The 24,749-nt window shown below is 44.9% G+C and overlaps 1 protein-coding gene across 1 annotated transcript; it reads right to left on the reverse strand.

The window, feature by feature from the left end:
• Positions 1–1,153: 1,153 nt before the first annotated feature.
• On the reverse strand, positions 1,154–6,255 carry LOC123181740 (uncharacterized). The gene is made up of 5 exons (XM_044594072.1): positions 5,968–6,255; positions 3,599–3,697; positions 2,871–3,024; positions 1,883–1,960; positions 1,154–1,748 (listed from the first exon to the last, which is right to left on the reverse strand). Exons 1-4 carry the CDS (start codon positions 6,050–6,052, stop codon positions 1,945–1,947), a joined length of 354 nt encoding a protein of 117 aa, XP_044450007.1. The 5' UTR covers positions 6,053–6,255; the 3' UTR covers positions 1,154–1,748; positions 1,883–1,944.
• Positions 6,256–24,749: the final 18,494 nt, after the last annotated feature.

A 24,749-nucleotide genomic window follows, 5' to 3' on the forward strand; every position in this document is an offset into this window, starting at 1 on the left:
GCTCAGTTTGTTTCCATGGATGAAAGATTTTGCTTCCATAGTTTCATGAGAAACAAGCATCCATGACAAACAATTTACACCCAATCATTTCTTACAAACTGGATGTTGCTTCTACTAGTTTCCCTACTTGCTTATGTATGGGATGTGACAATGTGGCCCTCAAGCTGGCTGTTGGCGTAGTAACTCAAGGCAGGCATTATCTTGGCGCCGATGTGACACACTAGGAGCTGCATATTAGTTTTCTTCCGCCGGCTTGAAGAAATAACTAGTCAATGCGGTGGTGATTCAAACAGTGCTTACAACAATGTCCAAATCACCTGAAGCAAAACGTCATTCCAACTGAAGCAACAAAAGGTTTGAATGGAAGCATATAAGCAAGGTATGTTTGGTGAACTAGTGTGGAAAAACATATGTATAATCGAACCACATAATTTAGCATTTCAAATCAATAATAAGTAAGATGGAAGCATACATATACAATTATGTACTCCAGCAAATGGATTGGCAAACGTGTCATTGTAATTGTCTTAAGCATTAAAGCATAGGGTTACAACCGAGGATAGAGAGACCGCCTGAGAAGATATATGCAATGAAATATAAATAGATATGGATTAACTATAGAATATATATGCATTATCACTAGAAAGAAAAAGCTAATTACAACCTGAAGTGGCAATGCAAGGAAATGCAATTATACAAGTGATGAGAAATATAATGAAGCATGTCTGTTTAATAAAAATAAAATAAAAATCTACAAACAATGGAAACACATATACTAAATCAAGAAGCATGATTGCAGTTCTATCTATACATAAAAAAACATGAATGCTCCGAAGCAATGGACTTTACATCTGTACATCTACGAAACATGGCAAGAGAGTGAAGCTCCATTGCATGGAAGAAGTATCTGTATGTAAGACACCTAGGAAGTATAGATGTAATGAAAAAATAATATGTACAGCGAGCAAGCATGGCAATAGATTGAAATCCAATCGTACATGCCAAGGATGGTAGATACAGCAGTACATAGGAAGCTACCTAGAAGCATGGAAGTAGATTGAAATTCTGCTGTACGTAGGAAGCATGAATGCATGAAGCAAAAAAGATTGCTATCACTATATAAACAAGGCGTACTGGAAGCACAAAAACATGAAGATGCAAAATAGCTTGCCACTGATATCGAGTGCAGAATTTATATTCTACAAACGTATCTCATCTAATCTAATTGGAGGTTTTGTGAGCTTACACCAACTAGAATTCTTCAAATACATGAATGATAACAGATTCACACAGATCCCACCGCTGGTGAATCTCCCAGCCACATCCTTTACGAAGACCTACACGGATGCCTAGATCGGCGACGACGCTGCAGCTAGGTAGGGATGTGATCAAATACATACTGTATCAGCTAGAAAATCCTTATTTTCGGGGTGGCAAAGTTGGGCAGTGATCCTGGAAATCTCCTCTGGAACTAAAAGGGATGTGATCAAATACATATCAGCTAGAACATCCTTATTTTCCGGGTGGCAAAGTTGGGCAGTGATCCTGGCAATCTCCTCTGGAACTGAAACAAGGAGCTCCCTGCGCATTGAGGCAGCAAAAGCAGTGATGGGCATTTGGTTCACCTTTGGTGTTACAATCCCTTGCGACACACCATTTTATGGTAAGTTTGCTCTCATCTAATGACGAGGCCACCATAGTCGCGTTGTCATGGCCATCTTCGTAGGTGCTCTTGGGGTCGGAGCGACCTGTTGCATATGACATTATATGGTTGTCAGTGCACAGTAGGCAAGTATCTTATGTACATACAGAAACAATAGTTTTGAAAGATAGTGGGCAGGCTGCAAGGATATAAGCAATATGATAGTGAAGATGTGCTTACATTGCCCAACCATGACAAGGCACCCGACAAAACAGCAACCACATAGACTACGCTGCTCCTCTTCATATTTTCAATGAACTGTATACGAGATATGAGATAGTTAGAAGCAATCAGAGGCAATAACCACAATCCCCTCTCACCTCGGTATATATAGAGGGTAGGGCTGAAGTCGAGCCGAGTTCAGTCCGAGCCACGCTCTGGCTCGCTCTGTATGGGTGTCTTTGCTCGGTCCAGCCCAACCACCAGAAAACAATGCATCCCTTTACAGTGAGTAAACAGTAGCTTTTTTTGTGTGTCTTTTGTTGTTTTGATTGCAAATTAAGACTATATATTGAATATTTAGCAGTATATTAATTGCTAAAGAAATAGCAGATCAAGCACCATATATTGCTAATAATGATCAAAGTGTTGAAAACTAAGCATATACATCTTGATGTTGTCAAGTACTCCCTCCGTTCCAAAATATAAAGTTAGTAAAAAGTTGGGTCATCTATTTTGGAACGGAGGGAGTACATGATTTGGTGCTCTTCACCTCTGTGTTACAACCAATTAAAAATTGACAAGTCTATACTTCGGACTTCTGCAGACGCAAAAACATGTTGCAGTCACTGCAGTCTAGAGGCTAGAGACTAGCACAGTTTAGCATTTCATTCTTGAGCAGATAAAGCTAGCAGCAAGAACGAAACTACCAGATGCCAGGTGATGTATCATCAACCCAGTCAAGTTACAACCAGGCTTCCTATGTTAAAATGAGAAGCAAATATTCTCAAGCACATGTACAGAAGTACTCCCTCCGTCCCATAATGTAAGACATTTTTTAAAACTACACTAATGTCAAAAAAACGTCTTACATTATGAGACAAAGGGAGTAAGAATCAAAAGCTTCACTACTTGACACCATGTACATCTCCTACCCAAGCTGCACAAGCCTCTGCTCTGTGGCGGCTCTACTCTTGATCCGAGAAAAAAAGTGGGGGCACAGACGAACCTGAGGGGGCCGTTGGCGTCGTTATCGTGGGAGGGAAGGAAACTTCTTGAGTAGCTGTCGCTCGAATCAGCGAGGGGTTCGGGGCGCTTCCGCTTCCCTGAGATGTAGGGAAGTGGGCACTCGTTCTCGGGGAGCTGCTGGGACGTCTTCTCCCCTAATTGACCAGCGATTCCATAAGTTGAAAGGAGCATTGTTACATTCCATATATGTACAACAAAGAACGGCAGAACAACTATGCAATTTGAGATCGCAAAATTATAACTTTGTACTAAACAAAAGTCACTTATTTTGGGATGGAGGGAGTATGCATTATGTGAGGGAGGCAACTAGATGGCGCGCGGGCGCCATCCCAATTTCCTGGCTCGTGGCAAAAACATACCCAAAATGGAAAGGGGTCGGTCCATCATGTGATTCCCACCCCTGCACGTGTCCATACCCACACCATGCCCCCAGCTGATCCCCATCACGCACAGGCAAAAGCAAAACAGGGGACAAAATGCCACCACACAAGAAAGGGTGGAACAAACAGGAAAAAGAGGCGGCCATGGCGTCCTGAAGGTTAAGAGAAACAAAAACATAGAAGTCTTCACAACAAGTTATGCAAGCACAGGCGCAAACACAGAAATCTAGGTGTGTTTATTTTGTCACAACCCTGATCTGTAGCAACACTCGTAGTATTCTGATCTGTTTGGCAGAAGACACAGGAATCTCAAAAAATATCCTCCTACCTCTCCCCTTGATTTGATTCTTCAAAGATTCTGGGTACAAGGTCTTTAGAAACTTGAAGCCAGAATTGTCGATTCGTTTTGCCTGTGAGCGATCCTGACCTGCATATATGCATAGGAAATGTTAGGTTGGCTTGTGCACAACTGAATTGTAATAAGTTGCTTCACATATAGTTGGTTTATAAGTAAAAATATTGTTGGTTGCTTGCCTTTCACGACAAAATGACCTATATGTTCCCCAGATAGTACTATGCCAGTTTGTTTGTGTGAGAACTTTTTAGAATGCACCATTTTTGTGTGGAAAAAGCAACTTTACTCTAAAATCCAGATTTATAAATGGATCATCTTAACATGAAATGCAAATTAACATGCTTGTGGCCTAGGCAATGTACTATACCATCTAGGCAAGCTAAATTAGATTGTTCCAGCTACTACATTACTGGAAAGAAAACTGATATGCCCCAGTAGTAAAAATTACCAATTCAGACAAGGATCCTCTTTGTGCTATTGTGGAACATGGAAAACTTGCTACAAAAATCTGGTGCAAGACACAGCTACTGCATCTTAAATAAGACAATGGATAAGCTACATTATTGCTGGACTGTGGAGAAGAAACTTTACTATGCTAAGTAAGGAACAAAGAAAAGCAGAAAATATCAACGAAATGACTTGAGGAGTTGAGTAAAAATGCCATATCTATCTATCTATCCATCTGCGTAGCAACAATCACAGATGAAAAGTAAGAGCGTTCTCTCAGAAAAATGCCTCATGTTGTCCCAAAGGTTTAATGGAATGTATTGTATCAGGCATCTGATCAGTGTTTTGTTTTTGCGGGTTAGGCATCTGATCAGTGTTGACCAACAAAGACCCAAAAACACAAAGTGAGCAACGACGCAGGCTCTTGCACGGACATACAGAGGATAAACGAAACCCTTGCTTCATTAACACTAAAAAGGTGGGAGAACTAGATGTATCAAATGGCCTGGAAAATCTACTGAGCACAAGTAGATTGCTTCTCTCTATCTGTTATATCTCTATCTCTTCTACCTCCATCTCTATCTACCTATCTACTTGCTTCATTGGCACACACAAAAATACAACAATGGCAGATCGCCATGAAGAGATAGACATAAGAAACTTGCTTCGCTGGCACAAACAAAGTGAGAGAGGACTTGCTTTATCAATTTGCCTGAGGAAAGCTACTTATATACCACAAGTAAATTGCATGTTTCGATGAAAACAAAATGCTACAACCAGTCTCACTAGAAAGCACAAAAAACATGCCCCCTCGCGCTAAGAGAGCAGTTTTTTGTAGGTCGAGCTACATGGCACCCACTACCTTAACCATTCAAATGTTTGCTCAGGTGCATCTGGATATGTGCACAGATTCACAAATAAGCTGCTGCACCAGGCGGTCACCGCTTAATAGTCTGACGCCTACCAGGGTACAGTACACGCCATGATATACCATGTGCTGCTGCATGCATTTGTCCACAAGCAACGCACAGCATCCCAAGCTTTTGTCTTGCAGCATCTGTCTTGTGCTACAGTGAAAGAGAGGGACAGGGATGACATGCATTTAAATATTTGCCAATAGTGATGAGTGATAATCTGACGTTTTATCTAGAGCTTGTTTTTTTATTGACGTTTTAACATATTTTGTGTGTGTGAAATATCTGACATTTTATCCAACAATGATTCAGTCATGTACTTAAAATACAACGAAGATAATCTTGCTTCGTCCTATGATCGCTGTACTATACGTGGATGCTTTGTTTTATCGCAGATGGATGTGGGGGCGGCTGATAAGACGCAACAGAGATAAATGTGACAGGCGTCAGCGGTGGGAGGACCCACAAGGACTAGCATACAGGGCTATTCCTTCTTTGGATTACTGTTACCTAGACAGGACAGCGCCTGCAAAGGATGTTGCATGAAACAGCTACGCGCACATGTTGCTCTTTTCCTGCACCAATCACGAAGCAAGCCAACGGTCCAGATAAGAGGGACCGTGTAGCTTGCGCTAGGAAGGAACTTTGCGCTCGCGCTAATCCTCACCTGTCTTCTGGAGGTGTTTGTGAGCATGCCCCTTGACGGTAAAAACATTGGCTAAAAAAACATTCCCCAAAAATCTACGTACTGTAATTCGTAAGAATGAACAAGGGGTGCTCCACTCCCTCCTCAGCAAGAATCGTAAGAAAACGAGCGCTTCTAATCGATGAACGGGTGCTCTGCTCACGGCCACCCTTCTAAATCGGCCAAGAGAGTGGCTCTGGTCCTTGCGCAGCTACTGAATGGGGGTAAACTGCCGAATCAACGCGAGAAAATCGTCTGGCCCCTTTCGAATCTGGCCCCGTGGAGCGCGCGCATACCTGAGGTTTGGTCATCGGCGGCAGGCAGGCTGGGTCGATGCTGCGCTCCTCCTTTCGCCGGCGCCCCCCGTTCCGCGGGCTCCATCCAATCCAGTTGCCCCTCCCCTCAAACGTCTAGCGCCGCCGCGACCGCCCTGCTTCGCTTCTCTCCCCTCTCCATCTTCCCCTGCCTTGAGTGACCCAAGCAGCGCCACCGAGGCCACGCCCGCCTTCTGATTTATGTGCTCGTCTTCCTTTCTCTGCCTCCACACGAGCTCCGCTGGAAAACCCTAGCAATGGGGAATTTCGTGCTCACTTATTAGAGCATCTCCAATCTTCAATACATGATGTACTAGTATTCATTAAGGATGGTGATTTTTTTAAAGATCCGCCGCCTCAACCGTTAGATCCAGCAGAATCCAACGATACCCATTCATCGCAATAAAGACGATGTTTCAAAACCTTTTGCAAGAAAGCTCATATTGCACAGGTTTCGGCCCCAAACGCATAAAAATTTAAAGTTTATTTTCCCGCTACCAAAAAACACCACAGTTCGGCGACCATCATGCCACAGGTCGGCGATCATTATAGCCAAAATCCTGCAATCAAAATGGTAGGAACTATAGACATGAAGCTCATCAAACAGCAGGCTCCTCTGCCACAGGGCTGGCCGAGGTCGGCATCGACGAGGGCACAACTTCAACAGTGCTCGGGCTCGGGGTCGGCATGGACGTAACTTCAGTGCTCGGGCTCGGAATCGGCGTGGGCACAACTTCAATGCTTGGGGTCAGCGTGGGCGTAGGAGAGGTGGTCGTCGCCGGTCCCTACATCTGGTTCAAGATGAGGCCTCACTCCGCTAGGTACCACGCCTTCACCTGCTCGTCCATCGTCGACGTGTCTCCCCCCATCAAGAACGCCAGGTTGGTGTTCCTCTTCTTCGCGGCGACGTTGGTCCTGAGAAGGTTGAGCTTGGCGTCCTGTTTTGTCATCAACGCCGACCACCTCACATCGGATTTCTCCTTCCTCTTGGCGGCGTTGTTCTTGCCATCGGCGATGCATTGCTCGATCGACGATTGCAGTCGTTCAGCACCGGGTGCCGCGTCCCTCGCTACCTTGGCTCCTTTGTTGCCATCAGGGCGCCCTTCTGCCATCGCTGAGGCAGGCGCGTCCGGGTTGTAGGCGTCCTTCGCCTTGGCGAGAGCGAGACGGACCTTCGTCCATTTCTCGCACGACTCGATCCTGGTGAACACATGAAGGAACTTGAACTCTTGGTTGTTGTTGTCCTAGCGAAACATGTTGAACATCCGAACCATCTGCACAACCGAGGAAAAAGTGTCAGTGAAGTACACATCAACGGGCTGGGCCGGTGAACGATGGCCATACCTGACCCTCGACTTTGGTGCCGCTTTCCGGGCGAGCCGCGGGCTCCTCTTGAATCACATGCCACTGGTTGCAGGCCGTCTGGATGGTCGCCCAGTGATTCGGCATGGCCTTCGCGCCGCTGTCCATGTGGATGTTGGCGAAGTCGGGGTCGACCAACTTGCGGTTGTCGAACGCCATCTTAATCTTTCTCCAGTACGTGTCGGCATTCTGATTGGAGCCAGTGATCGGGTCGATGCTGAGGGTCTTCCATGCTTCGGCGAGGGACTCCCTTCCTTGGACTTCCACTTGACGCGAGGCTCGCCTGGCCTGGTGGTGGCCGCCTGCATTTTCTTTCTCCCTTTGGGCGCCGGCTCCACCTTCGTCGGTTCTTCCTCCTCCACCTCCTCCTCGGCATCGTCGAGCTCGTCTTCCATGTCGACAGCAGCGTCCAGAGTTTCATCTTGCATGCAGAAACCAAGGCATGAAGGGGCAGCGATGGAGCCGCTCGTGATGATCTCGTCCATGTCGGCGTCGGTGCCGCTGAACGGTGTCACCGAGATATGTGTGAAGGGTAGGGCGCCACGACGCAGAGGCAGCGCAGGCGAACCTGAGTAGGTCGGCGGCGAGTAGTTGTACTGGGTGTTCAGGCCGGCGGCGAACGCGGGGGAGGGAGTGTTGGGGAACGTAGTAATTTCAAAAAATTTCCTACGCACACGCAAGATCATGGTGATGCATAGCAACGAGAGGGGAGAGTGTTGTCTACGTATCCTCGTAGACCGAAGCGGAAGCGTTGACGCAACGTAGAGGAAGTAGTCGTACGTCTTCCCGGTCCAACCGATCCAAGCACCGTTACTCCGGCACCTCCGAGTTCTTGGCACACGTTCAGCTAGATGACGCTCCCCAGGCTCCGATCCAGCAAAGCTTCGGGGAGGAGTTCCGTCAGCATGACGGCGTGGTGAAAATCTTGATGTTCAACCGTCGCAGGGCTTCGCCTAAGCACCACTACAATATGATCGAGGTGAAATATGGTGAAGGGGGGCACCACACACGGCTAGGGAACGATCACGAAGTTCAACTTGTGTGTTCTAGGGTGCCCCCTGCCCCCGTATATAAAGGAGCCAAGAGGAGGGGGCGGCCGGCCAAGGAGGGCGTGCCAAGGGGGAGTCCTACTCCCACCGGCAGTAGGACTCCCTTCTTTCCTAGTTGGAGAAGGAGAAGTGGGAAAGAGGAGGAAGAGGGAAAGGAAAGGAGGGGCGCCCCCCTCTCCTTGTCCTATTCGGACTAGGGAGGGGAGGGGCGCGCGAACACCTCTTGCCTCCTTTCCTCTTCTCCCTTAGGGCCCATGTAGGCCCAATAACCCCCCGGGGGGGGGGGGGGGGTTTCGGTAACCCCCCGATACTCCGGTAAAATCCCGATTTCACCCGGAACGATTCCGATATCCAAATATAGGCTTCCAATATATCGATCTTTATGTCTCGACCATTTCGAGACTCCTCGTCATGTCCATGATCACATCCGGGACTCCGAACAACCTTCGGTACATCAAAATACATAAACTCATAATGAAACTGTCATCGTAACGTTAAGCGTGCGGACCCTACAGTTCGAGAACAATGTAGACATGACCGAGACACGTCTCCGATCAATAACCAATAGTGGAACCTGGATGCTCATATTGTTTCCTACATATTCTACGAAGATCTTTATCGGTCAGACCGCATAACAACATATGTTGTTCCCTTTGTCATCGGTATGTTACTTGCCCGAGATTCGATCGTCGGTATCTCAATACCTAGTTCAATCTCGTTACCGGCAAGTCTCTTTACTCGTTCCGTAATACATCATCTCACAACTAACTCATTAGTTGCAATGCTTGCAAGGTTTATGTGATGTGCATTACCGAGAGGGCCCAGAGATACCTCTCCGACAATCGGAGTGACAAATCCTAATCTCGAAATACGCCAACCCAACATGTACCTTTGGAGACACCTGTAGAGCACCTTTATAATCACCCAGTTACGTTGTGACGTTTGGTAGCACACAAAGTGTTCCTCCGGCAAACGGGAGTTGCATAATCTCATAGTCATAGGAACATGTATAAGTCATGAAGAAAGCAATAGCAACATACTAAACGATCGGGTGCTAAGCTAATGGAATGGGTCATGTCAATCAAATCATTCACCTAATGATGTGATCCCGTTAATCAAATAACAACTCTTTGTCCATGGTTAGGAAACATAACCATCTTTGATTAACGAGCTAGTCAAGTAGAGGCATACTAGTGACACTCTGTTTGTCCATGTATTCACACATGTATTATGTTTCCGGTTAATATAATTCTAGCATGAATAATAAACATTTATCATGATATAAGGAAATAAACAATAACTTTATTATTGCCTCTAGGGCATATTTCCTTCAGTCTCCCACTTGCACTAGAGTCAATAATCTAGATTACACAGTAATGATTCTAACACCCATGGAGCCTTGGTGCTGATCATGTTTTGCTCGTGGAAGAGGTTTAGTCAACGGGTCTGCTACATTCAGATCCATATGTATCTTGCAAATCTCCATGTCTCCCACCTGTACTAGATCCCGGATGGAATTGAAGCGTCTCTTGATGTGCTTGGTTCTCTTGTGAAATCTAGATTCCTTTGCCAAGGCAATTGCACCAGTATTGTCACAAAAGATTTTCATTGGACCCGATGCACTAGGTATGACACCTAGATCGGATATGAACTCCTTCATCCAGACTCCTTCATTTGCTGCTTCCGAAGCAGCTATGTATTCCGCTTCACACGTAGATCCCGCCACGACGCTTTGTTTAGAACTGCACCAACCGACATCTCCACCGTTTAATGTAAACACGTATCTGGTTTGCGATTTAGAATCGTCCGGATCAGTGTCAAAGCTTGCATCAATGTAACCATTTACGATGAGCTCTTTGTCACCTCCATAAACGAGAAACATATCCTTAGTCCTTTTCAGGTATTTCAGGATGTTCTTGACCGCTGTCCAGTGATCCACTCTTGGATTACTTTGGTACCTCCCTGCTAGACTTATAGCAAGGCACACATCAGGTCTGATACACAGCATTGCATACATGATAGAGCCTATGGCTGAAGCATAGGGAACATCTTTCATTTTCTCTCTATCTTCTGTAGTGGTCAGGCATTGAGTCTTACTCAACTTCACACCTTGTAACACAGGCAAGAACCCTTTCTTTGCTTGATCCATTTTGAACTTCTTCAAAACTTTGTCAAGGTATGTGCTTTGTGAAAGTCCAATTAAGCGTCTTGATCTATCTCTATAGATCTTAATGCCTAATATGTAAGCAACTTCACCGAGGTCTTTCATTGAAAAACTCTTATTCAAGTATCCCTTTATGCTATCCAGAAATTCTATATCATTTCCAATTAGTAATATGTCATCCACATATAATATCAGAAATGCTACAGAGCTCCCACTCACTTTCTTGTAAGTACAGGCTTCTCCAAAAGTCTGTATAAAACCAAATGCTTTGATCACACTATCAAAGCGTTTATTCCAACTCCGAGAGGCTTGCACCAGTCCATAAATGGATCGCTGGAGCTTGCACACTTTGTTAGCTCCCTTTGGATCGACAAAACCTTCTGGTTGCATCATATACAACTCTTCTTCCAGAAATCCATTCAGGAATGCAGTTTTGACATCCATTTGCCAAATTTCATAATCATAAAATGCGGCAATTGCTAACATGATTCGGACAGACTTAAGCATTGCTACGGGTGAGAAGGTCTCATCGTAGTCAATCCCTTGAACTTGTCAAAAACCTTTTGCAACAAGTCGAGCTTTGTAGACGGTAACATTACCGTCAGCGTCAGTCTTCTTCTTGAAGATCCATTTATTCTCAATTGCTTGCCGATCATCGGGCAAGTCAACCAAAGTCCACACTTTGTTCTCATACATGGATCCCATCTCAGATTTCATGGCTAAAAGCCATTTCGCGGAATCTGGACTCACCATCGCTTATTCATAGTTCATAGGTTCATCATGATCTAGTAGCATGACTTCCAGAACAGGATTATCGTACCACTCTGGTGTGGATCTTACTCTGTTTTATCTACGAGGTTCAGTAGCAACTTGATCTGAAGTTCTATGATCATCATCATTAACTTCCTCACTAATTGGTTTAGGTGTCACATAAACCGGTTTCTGTGATGTACTACTTTCCAGTAAGGGAGCAGATACAGTTGCCTCATCGAGTTCTACTTTCCTCCCACTCACTTCTTTCGAGAGAAAATCCTTTTCTAGAAAGGATCCATTTTTAGCAACGAATGGCTTGCCTTCGGATCTGTGATAGAAGGTGTACCCAACAGTCTCCTTTGGGTATCCTATGAAGACACATTTTTTTGATTTGGGTTCGAGCTTATCAGGTTGAAGCTTTTTCACATAAGCATCACAGCCCCAAACTTTAAGAAACGACAACTTTGGTTTCTTGCCAAACCATAGTTCATAAGGCGTCGTCTCAACGGATTTTGATGGTGCCCTATTTAACGTGAATGCGGTCGTCTCTAAAGCATAACCCCAAAAATGATAGCGGTAAATCTGTAAGAGACATCATAGATCGCACCATATCAAGTAAAGTATGATTACGACGTTCAGACACACCATTACGTTGTGGTGTTCCGGGTGGCGTGAGCTGCGAAACTATTCTGCATTGTTTCAAATGTAGAGCAAACTCGTAACTCAAATATTCTCCTCCATGATCAGATCGTAGAAACTTTATTTTCTTGTTACGATGATTTTCAACTTCACTCTGAAATTCTTTGAACTTTTCAAATGTTTTAGACTTATGCTTCATTAAGTAGATATACCCATATCTGCTTAAATCATCTGTGAAGGTGAGAAAATAACGATATCCGCCACGAGCCTCAACATTCATCGGACCACATACATCTGTATGTATGATTTCCAACAAATCTGTTGCTCTCTCCATAGTACCGGAGAACGGCGTTTTAGTCATCTTGCCCATGAGGTACGGTTCGCAAGTACCAAGTGATTCATAATCAAGTGGTTCCAAAAGTCCATCAGTATGGAGTTTCTTCATGCGCTTTACACCGATATGACCTAAACTGCAGTGCCACAAATAAGTTGCACTATCATTATCAACTCTGCATCTTTTGGCTTCAACATTATGAATATGTGTATCACTACTATCGAGATTCATCAAAAATAGACCACTCTTCAAGGGTGCATGACCATAAAAGATATTACTCATATAAATAGAACAACCATTATTCTCTGATTTAAATGAATAACCGTCTCGCATCAAACAAGATCCAGATATAATGTTCATGCTCAATGCTGGCACCAAATAACAATTATTTAGGTCTAATACTAATCCCGAAGGTAGATGTAGAGGTAGCGTGCCGACCGCGATCACATCGACTTTGGAACCATTTCCCACGCGCATCGTCACCTTGTCCTTTGCCAGTGTTCGCTTAATCCGTAGTCCCTGTTTCGAGTTGCAAATATTAGCAACAGAACCAGTATCAAATACCCAGGTGCTACTGCGAGCTCTAGTAAGGTACACATCAATAACATGTATATCACATATACCTTTGTTCACCTTGTCATCCTTCTTATCCGCCAAATACTTGGGGTAGTTCCGCTTCTAGTGACCAGTCTGCTTGCGGTAGAAGCATTCAGTTTCAGGCTTAGGTCCAGACTTGGGTTTCTTCACCTGAGCAGCAACTTGCTTGCTGTTCTTCTTGAAGTTCCCCTTCTTTTTCCCTTTGCCCTTTTTCTTGAAACTAGTGGTCTTGTTGACCATCAACACTTAATGCTCCTTCTTGATTTCTACCTCCGCAGCCTTTAGCATTGCGAAGAGCTCGGGAATTGTCTTAAACACCCCTTGCATTGAAGGAAATATGCCCTAGAGGCAATAATAAAGTTATTATTTATTTCCTTATAATCATGATAAAGGTTTATTATTCGTGCTAGAATTGTATTAACCGGAAACATAATACATGTGTGAATACATAGACAAACAAAGTGTCACTAGTATGCCTCTACTTGACTAGCTCGTTAATCAAAGATGGTTATGTTTCCTAACCATGAACAATGAGTTGTTATTTGATTAACGGGATCACATCATTAAGAGAATGATCTGATTGATATGACCCATTCCATTAGCTTAGCACCCGATCATTTAGTATGTTGCTATTGCTTTCTTCATGACTTATACATGTTCCTATAACTATGAGATTATGCAACTCCCGTTTGCCGGAGGAACACTTTGGGTGCTACCAAACGTCACAACGTAACTGAGTGATTATAAAGGAGCATTACAGGTGTCTCCAAAGGTAGATGTTGGGTTGGCGTATTTCGAGATTAGGATTTGTCACTCCGATTGTCGGAGAGGTATCTCTGGGCCCTCTCGGTGATGCACATCACATAAGCCTTGCAAGCATTGCAACTAATGAGTTAGTTGCGAGATGATGTATTACGGAACGAGTAAAGAGACTTGCCGGCAATGAGATTGAACTAGGTATGGGATACCGATGATCGAATCTCGGGCAAGTAACATACCGATGACAAAGGGAACAACGTATGTTGTTATGCGGTCTGACCGATAAAGATCTTCGTAGAATATGTAGGAGCCAATATGGGCATCCAGGTCCCGCTATTGGTTATTGACCGGAGATGTGTCTCGGTCATGTCTACATTGTTCTCGAACCCGTAGGGTCCGCACGCTTAAGGTTACGATGACAGTTATATTATGAGTTTATGCATTTTGATGTACCGAAGGTTGTTCGGAGTCCCGGATGTGATCACCGACATGACGAGGAGTCTCGAAATGGTCGAGACATAAAGATTGATATATTGGAAGCCTTGGACATCGGAAGTGTTCCGGGTGAAATCGGGATTTTACCGGTGTACCGGGAGGTTACCGGAACCCCCCCCCCCCCCCCCCCGGGAGCTATATGGGCCATAGTGGGCCTTAGTGGAAAAGAGAAGGGGCTGCCCAAGATGGGCTGCGCGCCCCCCACCCTCCCCTAGTCCTATTAGGACTAGGATAGGTGGCCGGCCCCCCCTCTCTCGTTTCCCCCTCCGCGAATCCTATTCCAACTAGGATTGGGGGGGGGAATCCTACTCCTAGAGGGAGTAGGACTCTCCTGGCGTGCCAAGCTTGGCCGGCCAGCCTCCCCCTCTAGTCATTTATATACTGAGGCAGAGGCACCCCAGAAAGACACAAGTTGATCCACGTGATCTATTCCTTAGCCGTGTGCGGTGCCCCCAGCCACCATAGTCCTCGATAATACTGTACCGTAGTTTAGGCGAAGCCCTGCTGCTGTAGTACATCAAGATTGTCACCACGCCGTCGTGCTGACGGAACTCTTCCCCGACACTTTGCTGGATCGGAGTTCGGGGATCGTCATCGAGCTGAACGTGTGCTCGAACTCGGAGGTGCCGTAGTTTCGGTGCTTGATCGGTTGGATCGGGAAGACGTACAACTACTTCCTCTATGTTGCGTCATCGCTTCCGCAGTCGGTCTGCGTGGGTACGTAGACAACACTCTCCCCTCTCGTTGCTATGCATCACATGATCTTGCGTGTGCGTAGGAATTTTTTTGAAATTACTACGAAACCCAACAGTGGCATCCGAGCCTAGGTTTTATATGTTGATGTTATATGCACGAGTAGAACACAAGTGAGTTGTGGGCGATATAAGTCATACTGCCTACCAGCATGTCATACTTTGGTTCGGCGGCATTGTTGGACGAGACGACCCGGACCAACATTACGCGTACGCTTACGCGAGACCGGTTCCCCCGACGTGCTTTGCACATAGGTGGCTTGCGGGCAACTGTCTCTCCAACTTTAGTTGAACCAAGTCGGGCTACGCCCGGTCCTTGCGAAGGTTAAAACGGAGTCTATTTGACAAACTATCGTTGTGGTTTTGATGCGTAGGTGAGATTGGTTCTTGCTTAAGCCCGTAGCAGCCACGTAAAACTTGCAACAACAAAGTAGAAGACGTCTAACTTGTTTTTGCAGGGCATGTTGTGATGTGATATGGTCAAGACATGATGCTGAATTTTATTGTATGAGATGATCATGTTTTGTAACCGAGTTATCGGCAACTGGCAGGAGCCTTATGGTTGTCGTTTTATTGTATGCAATGAAATCATGATGTAATGCTTTACTAAGCGGTAGTGATAGTCGTGGAAGCATAAGCTTGGCGAGACGACAACGATGCTACGATGGAGATCAAGGTGTCACGCCGGTGACGATGGTGATCACGACGATGCTTCGGAGATGGAGATCACAAGCACGAGATGATGATGGCCATATCATATCACTTATATTGATTGCATGTGATGTTTATCCTTTTATGCATCTTATCTTGCTTTGATTGACGGTAGCATTATAAGATGGTCTCTCACTAAATTATCAAAAAGTGTTCTCCCTGAGTATGCACCGTTGCGAAAGTTCTTCGTGCTGAGACACCACGTGATGATCGGGTGTGATAGGTTCTACGTTCAAATACAACGGGTGCAAAACAGTTGCACACGCGGAATACTCAGGTTATACTTGACGAGCCAAGCATATACAGATATGGCCTCGGAACACGGAGACCGAAAGGTCGAGCGTGAATCATATAGTAGATATGATCAACATAACGATGTTCACCATTGAAAACTACTCCATCTCACGTGATGATCGGTTATGGTTTAGTTGATTTGGATCACGTAATCACTAAGAAGATTAGAGGGATGTCTATCTAAGTGGGAGTTCTTTAATTAACTTGATTAACTGAACTTAAATTTATCATGAAACTTAGTACCTGATTAGTATCTTGCTTGTTTATGTTTGATTGTAGATAGATGGCTCGTGCTGTTGTTCCGTTGAATTTTAATGCGTTCCTTGAGAAAGCAAAGTTGAAAGATGATGGTAGCAATTACACGGACTGGGTCCGTAACTTGAGGATTATCCTCATTGCTGCACAGAAGAATTACGTCCTGGAAGCACCGCTGGGTGCCAGGCCTGCTGCAGGAGCAACGCCGGATGTTATGAACGTCTGGCAGAGCAAAGCTGATGACTACTCGATAGTTCAGTGTGCCATGCTTTACGGCTTAGAATCGGGACTTCAACGACGTTTTGAACGTCATGGAGCATATGAGATGTTCCAGGAGTTGAAGTTAATATTTCAAGAAAATGCTCGGATTGAGAGATATGAAGTCTCCAATAAGTTCTATAGCTGCAAGATGGAGGAGAACAGTTCTGTTAGTGAGCATATACTCAAAATGTCTGGGTATAATAATCACTTGATTCAATTGGGAGTTAATCTTCCAGATGATTGCGTCATTGACAGAATTCTTCAATCACTGCCACCAAGCTACAAGAGCTTTGTGATGAACTATAATATGCAAGGGATGAACAAGACTATTCCCGAGCTCTTCGCAATGCTGAAAGCTGCGGAGGTAGAAATCAAGAAGGAGCATCAAGTGTTGATGGTGAACAAGACCACTAGTTTCAAGAAAAAGGGCAAAGGGAAGAAGAAGGGGAACTTCAAAAAGAACGGTAAGCAAGTTGCTACTCAAGAGAAGAAACCCAAACCTGGACCTAAGTCTGAAACTGAGTGCTTCTATTGCAAGCAGACTGGTCACTGGAAGCGGAACTGCCCCAAGTATTTGGCGGATAAGAAGGATGGCAATGTGAACAAAGGTATATGTGATATACATGTTATTGATGTGTACCTTATCAATGCTTGCAGTAGCACCTCGGTATTTGATACTGGTTCTGTTGCTAATATTTGCAACTCGAAACAGGGACTACGGATTAAGCAAAGATTGGCTAAGGACGAGGTGACGATGCGCGTGGGAAACGGTTCCAAAGTCGATGTGATCGCGGTCGGCACGCTACCTCTACATCTACCTTCGGGATTAGTATTAGACCTAAATAATTGTTAGGTGCCAGCGTTGAGCATGAACATTATATCTGGATCTTGTTTGATGCGAGACGGTTATTCATTTAAATTAGAGAATAATGGTTGTTCTATTTATATGAGTAATATCTTTTATGGTTATGCACCCTTGAAGAGTGGTCTATTCTTATTGAATCTCGATAGTAGTAATACACATATTCATAATGTTGAAGCCAAAAGATGCAGAGTTGATAATGATAGTGTAACTTATTTGTGGCACTGCCGTTTAGGTCATATCGGTGTAAAGTGCATGAAGAAACTCCATACCGATGGACTTTTGGAACCACTTGATTATGAATCACTTGGTACTTGCGAACCGTGCCTCATGGGCAAGATGACCAAAACACCGTTCTCCGGTACTATGGAGAGAGCAACAGATTTGTTGGAAATCATACATACAGATGTATGTGGTCCGATGAATATTGAGGCTTGTGGCGGATATCGTTATTTTCTCACCTTCACAGATGATTTAAGCAGATATGAGTATATCTACTTAATGAAACATAAATCTGAAACATTTGAAAAGTTCAAGGAATTTCGGAGTGAAGTTGAAAATCATCGTAACAAGAAAATAAAGTTTCTACGATCTGATCGTGGAGGAGGATATTTGAGTTACGAGTTTGGTGTACATTTGAAAAATTGTGGAATAGTTTCGCAACTCACGCCGCCCGGAACACCTTAGCGTAATGGTGTGTCCGAACGTCGTAATTGTACTTTACTGGATATGGTGCAATCTATGATGTCTCTTACTGATTTACCGCTATCGTTTTGGGGATACGCTCTAGAGACGGCCGCATTCACGTTAAATAGGGCACCATCAAAATTCGTTGAGACGACGCCTTATGAACTGTGGTTTGGCAAGAAACCAAAGTTGTCGTTTCTAAAAGTTTGGGGCTGCGATGCTTATGTGAAAAAGCTTCAACCTGATAAGCTCGAACCCAAATCGGAGAAATGTGTCTTCATAGGATATCCAAAGGAAACTATTGGATACACCTTCTATCACAGATCCGAAGGCAAGACTTTTGTTGCTAAATTCGGAAACTTTCTAGAGAAGGAGTTTCTCTCGAAAGAAGTGAGTGGGAGGAAAGTATAACTTGACGAGGTAACTGTACCTGCTCCCTTACTGGAAAGTAGTACATCACAGAAAACTGTTCCAGTGACACCTACACCAGTTAGTGAGGAAGCTAATGATAATGATCATGAAACTTCAGATCAAGATACTACTGAACCTCGTAGATCAACCAGAGTGAGATCCGTGCCAGAGTGGTACGGTAATCCTGTTCTGGAAGTCATGCTACTAGATCATGATGAACCTACGAACTATGAAGAAGCAATGGTGAGCCCAGATTCCGCAAAGTGGCTTGAAGCCATGAAATCTGAGATGGGATCCATGTATGAGAACAAAGTATGGACTTTGGTTGACTTGCCCAATGATCGACAAGCAATTGAGAATAAATGGATCTTCAAGAAGAAGACTGACACTGACGGTAATATTACTGTCTACAAAGCTCGACTTGTCACGAAAGGTTTTCGGCAAGTGCAAGGGATTGACTACGATGAGACCTTCTCACCCGTAGCGATGCTTAAGTCCGTCTGAATCATGTTAGCAATTGTCGCATTTTATGATTATGAAATTTGGCAAATGGATGTCAAAACTGCATTCCTGAATGGATTTCTGGAAGAATAGTTTTATATGATGCAACCAGAAGGTTTTGTCGATCCAAAAGGAGCTAACAAAGTGTGCAAGCTCCAGCGATCCATTTATGGACTGGTGCAAGCCTCTCGAAGTTGGAATAAACGCTTTGATAGTGTGATCAAAGCATTTGGTATTATACAGACTTTCGGAGAAGCCTGTATTTACAAGAAAGTGAGTGGGAGCTCTGTAGCATTTCTGATATTATATGTGGATGACATATTACTAATTGGAAATGATATAGAATTTCTGGGTAGCATAAAGGGATACTTGAATAAGAGTTTTTCAATGAAAGACCTCGGTGAAGCTGCTTACATATTAGGCATAAAGATCTATAGAGATAGATCAAAACGCTTAATTGGACTTTCACAAACAACATACCTTGACAAAATTTTGAAGAAGTTCAAAATGGATCAAGCAAAGAAAGGATTCTTGTCTGTGTTACAAGGTGTGAAATTGAGTAAGACTCAATGCCCGACCAGTGCAGAAGATAGAGAGAATATGAAAGATGTTCCCTATGCATCAGCCATAGGATCTATCATGTATGCAATGCTGTGTACCAGACCTGATGTGTGCCTTGCTATAAGTCTAGCAGGGAGGTACCAAAGTAATCCAGGAGTGGATCACTGGACAGCGGTCAAGAACATCCTAAAATACCTGAAAAGGACTAAGGATATGCTTCTCATATATGGAGGTGACAAAGAGCTCGTCGTAATGGTTACGTTGATGCAAGCTTTGACACTGATCCGGACGATTCTAAATCGCAAACCGGATACGTGTTTATATTAAACGGTGGAGCTGTCAGTTGGTGCAGTTCTAAACAAAGCGTCGTAGCGGGATCTACATGTGAAGCGGAGTACATAGCTGCTTCGGAAGTAGCAAATGAAGGAGTCTGGATGAAGGAGTTCATATCCGATCTAGGTGTCATACCTAGTGCATCGGGTCCAATGAAAATCCTTTGTGACAATACTGGTGCAATTGCCTTGGCAAAGGAATCCAGATTTCACAAGAGAACCAAGCACATCAAGAGATGCTTCAATTCCATCTGGGATCTAGTCCAGGTGGGAGACATAGAGATTTGCAAGATACATACGGATCTGAATATTGCAGACCCGTTGACTAAGCCTCTACCACGAGCAAAACATGATCAGCACCAAGGCTCCATGGGTGTTAGAATCATTACGGTGTAATCTAGATTATTAACTCTAGTGCAAGTGGGAGACTGAAGGAAATATGCCCTAGAGGCAATAATAAAGTTATTATTTATTTCCTTATAATCATGATAAAGGTTTATTATTCATGCTAGAATTGTATTAACCGGAAACATAATACATGTGTGAATACATAGACAAACAAAGTGTCACTAGTATGCCTCTACTTGACTAGCTCGTTAATCAAAGATGGTTATGTTTCCTAACCATGAACAATGAGTTGTTATTTGATTAACGGGATCACATCATTAAGAGAATGATCTGATTGACATGACCCATTCTATTATCTTAGCACCCGTCGTTTAGTATGTTGCTATTGCTTTCTTCATGACTTATACATGTTCCTATAACTATGAGATTATGCAACTCCCGTTTGCCGAAGGAACACTTTGGGTGCTACCAAACGTCACAACATAACTGGGTGATTATAAAGGAGCATTACAGGTGTCTCCAAAGGTAGATGTTGGGTTGGCGTATTTCGAGATTAGGATTTGTCACTCCGATTGTCGGAGAGGTATCTCTGGGCCCTCTCGGTAATGCATATCACATAAGCCTTGCAAGCATTGCAACTAATGAGTTAGTTGCGAGATGATGTATTGCGGAACGAGTAAAGAGACTTGCCGGCAACGAGATTGAACTAGGTATGGGATACCGACGATCGAATCTCGGGCAAGTAACATACCGATGACAAAGGGAACAACGTATGTTGTTATGCGGTCTGACCGATAAAGGTCTTCGTAGAATATGTAGGAGCCAATATGGGCATCCAGGTCCCACTATTAGTTATTGACCGGAGACGTGTCTCGGTCATGTCTACATTGTTCTCGAACCCGTAGGGTCCGCATGCTTAAGGTTATGATGACAGTTATATTATGAGTTTATGCATTTTGATGTACCGAAGGTTGTTCGGAGTTCCGGATTTGATCACGGACATGACGAGGAGTCTCGAAATGGCCGAGACGTAAAGATTGATATATTGGAAGCCTATGTTTGGACATCGGAAGTGTTCCGGGTGAAATCGGGATTTTACCGGAGTACCGGGAGGTTACCGGACCCCCCCCCCCCGGGAGCTATATGGGCCATAGTGGGCTTAGTGGAAAAGAGAAGGGGCTGCCCAAGATGGTCTGCGCGCCCCCCACCCTCCCCTAGTCCTATTAGGACTAGGAGAGGTGGCCGGCTCCCCCTCTCTCTTTTCCCCCTCCGCGAATCCTATTCCAACTAGGATTGGGGGGGGGGATCCTACTCCCAGAGGGAGTAGGACTCTCCTGGCGCGCCAAGCTTGGCCGGCCAGCCTCCCCCCTCTAGTCCTTTATATACTGAGGCAGAGGCACCCCAGAAACACACAATTTGATCCACGTGATCTATTCCTTAGCCGTGTGCGGTGCCCCCAGCCACCATAGTCCTCGATAATACTGTAGCGGAGTTTAGGCGAAGCCCTGCTGCTGTAGTACATCAAGATCGTCACCACGCTGTCATGCTGACGGAACTCTTCCCCGACACTTTGCTGGATCGGAGTCCGGGGATCATCATCGAGCTGAACGTGTGCTCGAACTCAGAGGTGCCGTAGTTTCGGTGCTTGATCGGTTGGATCGGGAAGACGTACGACTACTTCCTCTATGTTACGTCATCGCTTCCGCAGTCGGTCTGCGTGGGTACGTAGACAACACTCTCCCCTCTCGTTTCTATGCATCACATGATCTTGCGTGTGCGTAGGAATTTTTTTGAAATTACTAGGAAACCGAACATGCATATTATAGTTCATCACGAAGCTCTTGTAGCTTGGTGGAAGTGATTGGAGAATTCTGTCAATGATGCTATCATCCGGAAGATTAATTCCCAGTTGAATCAAGTGATTACAATACCCAGACATCTTGAGTATATGCTCACTGACAGAACTATTCTCCTCCATCTTGCAGCTATAGAATTTATTGGAGACTTCATATCTCTCAATCCGGGCATTCTGCTAGAATATTAACTTCAACTCCTGGAACATCTCATATGCCCCATGACGTTCAAAACGTCGTTGAAGTCCCGGTTCTAAGCCATAAAGCATGGCACATTGAACTATCGAGTAGTCATCAGTTTTGCTCTGCCAGACGTTCTTAACGTCGTCAGTTGCATCAGCAGCAGGCCTGGCACCCAGCGGTGCTTCCAGGAGGTAACTCTTCTGTGCAGCAATGAGGATAATCCTCAAGTTATGGACCCAGTCCGTGTAATTGCTACCATCATCTTTCAACTTTGCTTTCTCAAGGAATGCATTAAAATTCAACGGAACAACAACACGGGCCATCTATCTACAATCAACATAAACAAGCAAGATACTATCAAGGACTAAGTTCATGATAAATTTAAGTTCAATTAATCATATTACTTAAGAACTCCCACTTAGATAGACATCCCTCTAATCATCTAAGTGATCACGTGATCCAAATCAACTAAACCATAACCGATCATCACGTGAAATGAAGTAGTTTTCAATGGTGAACATCGCTATGTTGATCATATCTACTATATGATTCACGCTCGACCTTTCGGCCTCAGTGTTCCGAGGCCATATCTGCATATGCTAGGCTCGTCAAGTTTAACCTGAGTATTCTGCGTGTGCAAAACTGGCTTGCACCCGTTGTAGATGGACGTAGAGCTTATCACACCCGATCATCACGTGGTGTCTGGGCACGACAAACTTTGGCAACGGTGCATACTCAGGGAGAACACTTTTTATCTTGAAATTTAGTGAGAGATCATCTTATAATGCTACCGTCAATCAAAGCAAGATAAGATGCATAAAAGATAAACATCACATGCAATCAATATAAGTGATATGATATGGCCATCATCATCTTGTGCTTGTGATCTCCATCTCCGAAGCACCGTCATGATCACCATCGTCACCGGCGCGACACCTTGATCTCCATCGTAGCATCATTGTCGTCTCGCCAATCTTATGCTTCTACGACTATCGCTACCGCTTAGTGATAAAGTAAAGCATTACAGGGCGATTGCATTGCATACAATAAAGCGACAACCATATGGCTCCTGCCAGTTGCCGATAACTTGGTTACAAAACATGATCATCTCATACAATAAAATTTAGCATCATGCGTTGACCATATCACATCACAACATGCCCTGCAAAAACAAGTTAGACATCCTCTACTTTGTTTGTTGCAAGTTTTACGTGGCTGCTACGGGCTTAAGCAAGAACCAATCTTACCTACGTATCAAAAACCACAACGATAATTTGTCAAGTTGGTGCTGTTTTAACCTTCGCAAGGACTGGGCGTAGCCACACTCGGTTCAACTAAAGTTGGAGAAACTGACACCCGCCAGCCACCTGTGTGCAAAGCACGGCGGTAGAACCAATCTCGCGTAAGCGTACGCGTAATGTTGGTCCGGACCGCTTCATCCAACAATACCGCCGAACCAAAGTATGACATGCTGGTAAGCAGTATGACTTATATCGCCCACAACTCACTTGTGTGCTACTCGTGCATATAACATCAAACCATAAAACCTAGGCTCGGATGCCACTGTTGGGGAACGTAGTAATTTCAAAAAATTTCCTACGCACACGCAAGATCATGGTGATGCATAGCAACGAGAGGGGAGAGTGTTGTCTATGTACCCTCGTAGACCGAAGCGGAAGCATTGACGCAACGTAGAGGAAGTAGTCGTACGTCTTCCCGGTCCAACCGATCCAAGCACCGTTACTCCGGCACCTCCGAGTTCTTGGCACACATTCAGCTCGATGACGCTCCCCGGGCTCCGATCCAGCAAAGCTTCGGGGAGGAGTTCCGTCAGCACGACGGCGTGGTGACGATCTTGATGTTCAACCATCGCAGGGCTTCGCCTAAGCACCGCTACAATATGACCGAGGTGGAATATGGTGGACGGGGGCACCGCACACGGCTAAGGAACGATCACGAAGTTCAACTTGTGTGTTCTAGGGTGCCCCCCTGCCCCCATATATAAAGGAGCCAAGGGGAGGGGGCGGCCAGCAAAGGAGGACGCGCCAAGGGGGAGTCCTACTCCCACCGGGAGTAGGACTCCCTTCTTTCCTAGTTGGAGAAGGAGAAGTGGGAAAGAGGAGGAAGAGGGAAAGGAAGGGGGGGGGGGGCGCCGCCCCCCTCTCCTTGTCCTATTCGGACTAGGGAGGGGAGGGGCGCGCGGCCACCTCTTGCCTCCTTTCTTCTTCTCCCTTAGGGCCCATGTAGGCCCAATAACCCCTAGGGGGGTTCCGGTAACCCCCCGGTACTCCGGTAAAATCCCGATTTCACCCGGAACGATTCCGATATCCAAATATAGGCTTCCAATATATTGATCTTTATGTCTCGACCATTTTGAGACTCCTCATCATGTCCATGATCACATCCGGGACTCCGAACAACCTTAGGTACATGAAAATACATAAACTCATAATGAAACTGTCATCGTAACGTTAAGCGTGCGGACCCTACGGTTCGAGAACAATGTAGACATGACCGAGACACGTCTCCGGTCAATAACCAATAGTGGAACCTGGATGCTCATATTGGTTCCTACATATTATACGAAGATCTTTATCGGTC

The sequence above is a fragment of the Triticum aestivum genome, chromosome 1A (assembly GCF_018294505.1).
Source record: "Triticum aestivum cultivar Chinese Spring chromosome 1A, IWGSC CS RefSeq v2.1, whole genome shotgun sequence".
Taxonomy (NCBI): Eukaryota; Viridiplantae; Streptophyta; class Magnoliopsida; order Poales; family Poaceae; genus Triticum; species Triticum aestivum.